General features: G+C 40.3%; 1 protein-coding gene across 1 annotated transcript in view; it reads left to right on the top strand.

Annotated features, from left to right (window-relative positions):
• The first annotated feature begins 1,669 nt into the window (after window positions 1–1,669).
• The window catches only part of smyd1a (SET and MYND domain containing 1a), a 10,347-nt gene continuing 7,190 nt past the window's right edge, over window positions 1,670–4,826 (top strand). Inside the window, exon 1 of the mRNA XM_024263257.2 lies at window positions 1,670–1,885. Within this exon, the coding sequence (XP_024119025.1) occupies window positions 1,749–1,885 (137 nt within the window). The 5' untranslated portion in view covers window positions 1,670–1,748. The remainder of the gene's footprint in view (window positions 1,886–4,826) is intronic.

The raw sequence follows: 4,826 nt of genomic DNA, 5'->3' as shown, positions 1-4,826 counted from the left end.
TTTCAGATGATAATAGGCTGATTTAGTGACTGCCTTAATGTGTTTATCAAAATTTAGGTCTGTGTCTATCACTACACCCAAGTTTCTGGCCTGGTTGGTAGTTTTTAGTTGAATAGATTGAAGCTCTGTAGTGACGTCTAACCTTTTTTCTTTAGCCCCAAAGACAATAACCTCAGTTTTGTTTTTGTTTAATTGAAGTAAGTTGTGACACATCCAGTCATTAATGTCCTCAATGCATTTACCAAGAGCCTGTACAGGGCCTCGGTCTCCTGGTGTCAGTCTAATATATATCTGTGTGTCATCTGCATAGCTATGGTAACTAATGTTGTTCTTTATAACCTGGGCCAGTGGGAGCATGTAGATGTTAAATAGAAGTGGTCCCAGGATGGAGCCTTGGGGCACTCCACAGGTAATTTCTGTTGGCTCAGATGTGGTACATGTGTTGTACATTTACAACTTATGATCTCGTAAATTTACAAGAAAAAAACTCATACATTTATGTGATTTAAAGTGGTGATTTATTATTATTTTTTGCTTTGTTTGTAAAGTGGCCCTAATACTCCATTGTAGATGTGTACTTCTAAATAAGAGAACTATTTGTTATTTTGCTGTTTATGTGATTTACATTTAGAAGCTTACATTGAGTATTTGCTTGTGGATAAAATGTAATGTTTCATACAAACTCAGATTTAATGTTATTGAAAGTGTATTTTTTTTGTGGACAGACATTTCTTTGTTGTATTTTGGGTCTTCAAATACGAAATCCGCAGTAAATTTGGAAAAATATATATATTTCTGTTTTGTGTGAAGAAAGGAAAATTCATTAAAAAGTTAATTTTAATGTTATGATAAGGGTTTAAAGAATGCAGGCTGAATGGTTGTCCCTGATATATTTTCACATCACTGACCGTCTCTGTGAAACGTTTGGACATCCCTGCTTCAGTTTTTATTGACGATTGTACTTCCCTTACATTCTCTTAATGTAGAGAAAATGTAGATGAAAATTACGTTTTCATACTGAGTATTTGTGATGAGGCGTATTTACATTGTCTGGTTAAGTTGCATTTTTTTACTCTTTTTTTGGTTAGAAGAGGAGGTTGACTCACCGGATCAGAGCCAAGACATGGCAGGAGGTGGAGCCAGTTTAAGTGGAGACAGCAGGAAGTGGACTGAACCATTAGCTGTTACTTATAGGGGGAATAGACTTTCTTCTCTGTTGTGTTTGATAACTGAATGCGTGTTTACCCCCTGTTTGTCAAGAATGGACTGATCGTCCTCTAAAGTGTTTCCAGGTGTCACTGGATTTCATATTTCATTCATTTGATTTTTGTTTAGTTGTTTTCATATTTGAGTCAATTTAATTTAACTTGACCTCTTTTAGGGGTTCATTTTTTTAAATATGCTTGAAATTTTTTTTGATTTTTGAGCCTTTTCCTAACATGAAATATGTTTTCAGTAGTAACCTGTGCTCTTGTGGTCATAACTGGGGGGTCTTTGAAGGCCCCCACATCAGCAGCTTTGACTGACAGCCACAGCAGATCAGACTAAAATACTGGAGCAGGAACTAACCCCAAACAAGGGGACGGCAGCACCATGACTCTCGGGAGCTGCTTCACATTCTGTCCCTCCCTGAGAGGGGGCTCATACAGGAGGGGGTTAGGTTATTTTTGGGTCAGAGCTGCTGGTTCGGAGTCTGAGCAGCAACGTCCTCAGCCTCCTGTGCCGTCTGCAGGGTTTCTGTTGGAAGGATGACCGCCGGAAATAAGGAGAATGTGCGGCTCTTTGATGCAGGGGCCAAAGGTCGGGGCCTGAAGGCCAGCAAAGCGTTCAACACCGGGGAAGTGGTCTTTGCCGAGCCAAGCTACTCTGCCGTGGTGTTTGACAGGTAGGTGTTTGTCTCTGAGGCCACAACTTAAACAGCAGATCACTGCCTGTTCAAATCTCACAAAAAATCACAACTTTGACAGGCATGCACCTGTTAAACAAGCCTGTAACTCAAACAACGGTAAATCACATCTGTACCAACCATGCCTATGACAAGCACACCTGTAACGCACATACCTGCAGCACACACGTGATGCACACACACCTGTAACAAACACGCGTGTAACAAATACACCTGTGACTCACATACCTATAATACACATAACAGTAACACACACAAACCTGTAACACAACTGTAACACACACATACCAGTAACACACACAAACCCTTTAACACACATACCTCTAACACAACTGAAACACACACATACCTGTAACACACACACCTGTAACACACACACCTGTAACAAACACGCGTGTAACAAATACACCTGTGACTCACATACCTATAATACACATAACAGTAACACACACAAACCTCTAACACAACTTTAACACACACCTGTAACACACACATACCTGTAACACACACACCTGTAACACACATACCTGTAGCAAACACACCTGTAACACACACATACCTGTAACACACACACCTGTAACACACATACCTGTAGCAAACACACCTGTAACACACATACCTGTAGCAAACACACCTGTAACACACACACCTGTAACACACATACCTGCAGCAAACACACCTGTAACACACATACCTGTAGCAAACACAACTGTAACACACACACACACATGTAACACACACATACCTGTAACACACACACCTTTAGCATACACAACCGTATCCCACACCCCTGTAGCAAACACAAACTTGCAACACACACACCTGTAACACACAACCCTGTAGCACACCCAAAACTGTAACACACATACCTGTAAAACACACTCCTGTGTCACACACACCTGTAACACACACGTCTGTAACACATGCCCCTGTAGCAAACATGCGTGTAATAAAATACACCTGTAACACACACTCCTGTAACACACATACCTGTTACACACATATCTGTAATACATATATATATAACACACATACCCGTAACACACATACCTGGAAAACACATACCTGTAACACACACACCTGTAACATATATACCTGTAACACACATACCTGTAACACACATACCTGTAACATATATACCTGTAACACACATACTTGTAATACATATTTATGTAACACACATACCTGTAACACACACTCCTATAACACACGCACACCTATAACAAACATGTGTGTAATAAAATACACCTGTAACACACATACCATCCATCCATCCATTTTCTTGACCGCTTTTTTCCCTTTCGGGGTCGCGGGGCGCCGGAGCCTATCCCGGCTACTGAAGGGCAAAGGCCGGGTTCACCCTGGACAGGTCGCCAGTCTGTCGCAGAACACACATACCTGTAACATATATCTGTAATACACATACCTGCCACACATACCCGTAACACACATACCTGGAAAACACATACCCCTAACACGCATACTTGTAATACACATACCTGTAACACACACACCTGTAACACACGACCCTGTAACATACAAATACCTGTAAAACACACTCCTGTGTCACGCACACCTGTAATACACATACCTGTAAGACACACAACTGTGACACACACACCTGGAACACACACGTCTGTAACACATACACATCGGTAACACTTGCCCCTGTAGCAAACATGCGTGTAATAAAATACCCCTGTAACACACATACCTGTAGCATATATACCTGTAACACACATACTTGTAATAAATATACATGTAACACACATGCCTGTAACATACATACATGTAATACAAAAACATGTAACACACATACCTGTAACACACATACCTGTAACACATACCCCTGTATCCCACATACCTGTAACATATATACCTGTAACACACACTCCTGTAGCACACGCACACCTATAACAAACATGCGTGTAATAAAATACACCTGTAACACACATATCCATAACACACATACCTGTAACACACACACCTGTAACACACACAAATCTGTGACACAAGCATACCTGTAAAACACACTCCTGTGTCACACACACCTGTAACACACATACCTGTAAGACACACAACTGTGTCACACACCTGTAACGCACACGTCTGAAACACATACACATCTGTAACACATGCCCCTGTAGCAAGCATGCGTGTAATAAAATACCCCTGTAACACACATACATGTAACATATATACCTGTAACCAACATACCTGTTACACACATATCTGCAATACATATATATGTAACACACATACCTGGAAAACACATACCTGTAACACACATACCTGTAACATATATACCTGTAACACACATACTTGTAATACATATACATGTAACACACATACCTGTAATACATATTTATGTAACATACATACCTGTATTATATATTTATGTAACACACATACCTGGAACACACACCCCTGTAACACACATACCTGTATCCCACATACCTCTAACATATATACTGTAACACACGTAACTGTAACATATATACCTGTAACACACGTAACCGTAACACACGCTCTTGTAACACACACACACACCTATAACAAACATCTGTGTAATAAAATACACCTGTAACACACATATCCATAACACACATACCTGTAACATGCACACCTGTAACACGCACACACCTGTGACACACACATCTGTAACACACATACCTGTAACACACATACCTGTAATACATATACCTGTAATACATATACATGTAACACACACTTGCAACACACATACCTGTAATACATATACATGTAGCACACACTTGCAACACACATACCTGTAATACATATACATGTTACACACATACCTGTAGCACAGGTATGTGTGTAACATGTAACACGTGTTGTGGGACACTCACACATTTCACACAGCTGTAACACACAAAACTGAGACACACACAAACCTGCG

This window comes from Oryzias melastigma, linkage group LG12 (assembly GCF_002922805.2).
Source record: "Oryzias melastigma strain HK-1 linkage group LG12, ASM292280v2, whole genome shotgun sequence".
Lineage (NCBI taxonomy): Eukaryota > Metazoa > Chordata > Actinopteri > Beloniformes > Adrianichthyidae > Oryzias > Oryzias melastigma.
Note: the sequence above shows the minus strand (reverse complement) of the source record. Positions and strands in the feature narration are given on the sequence as shown.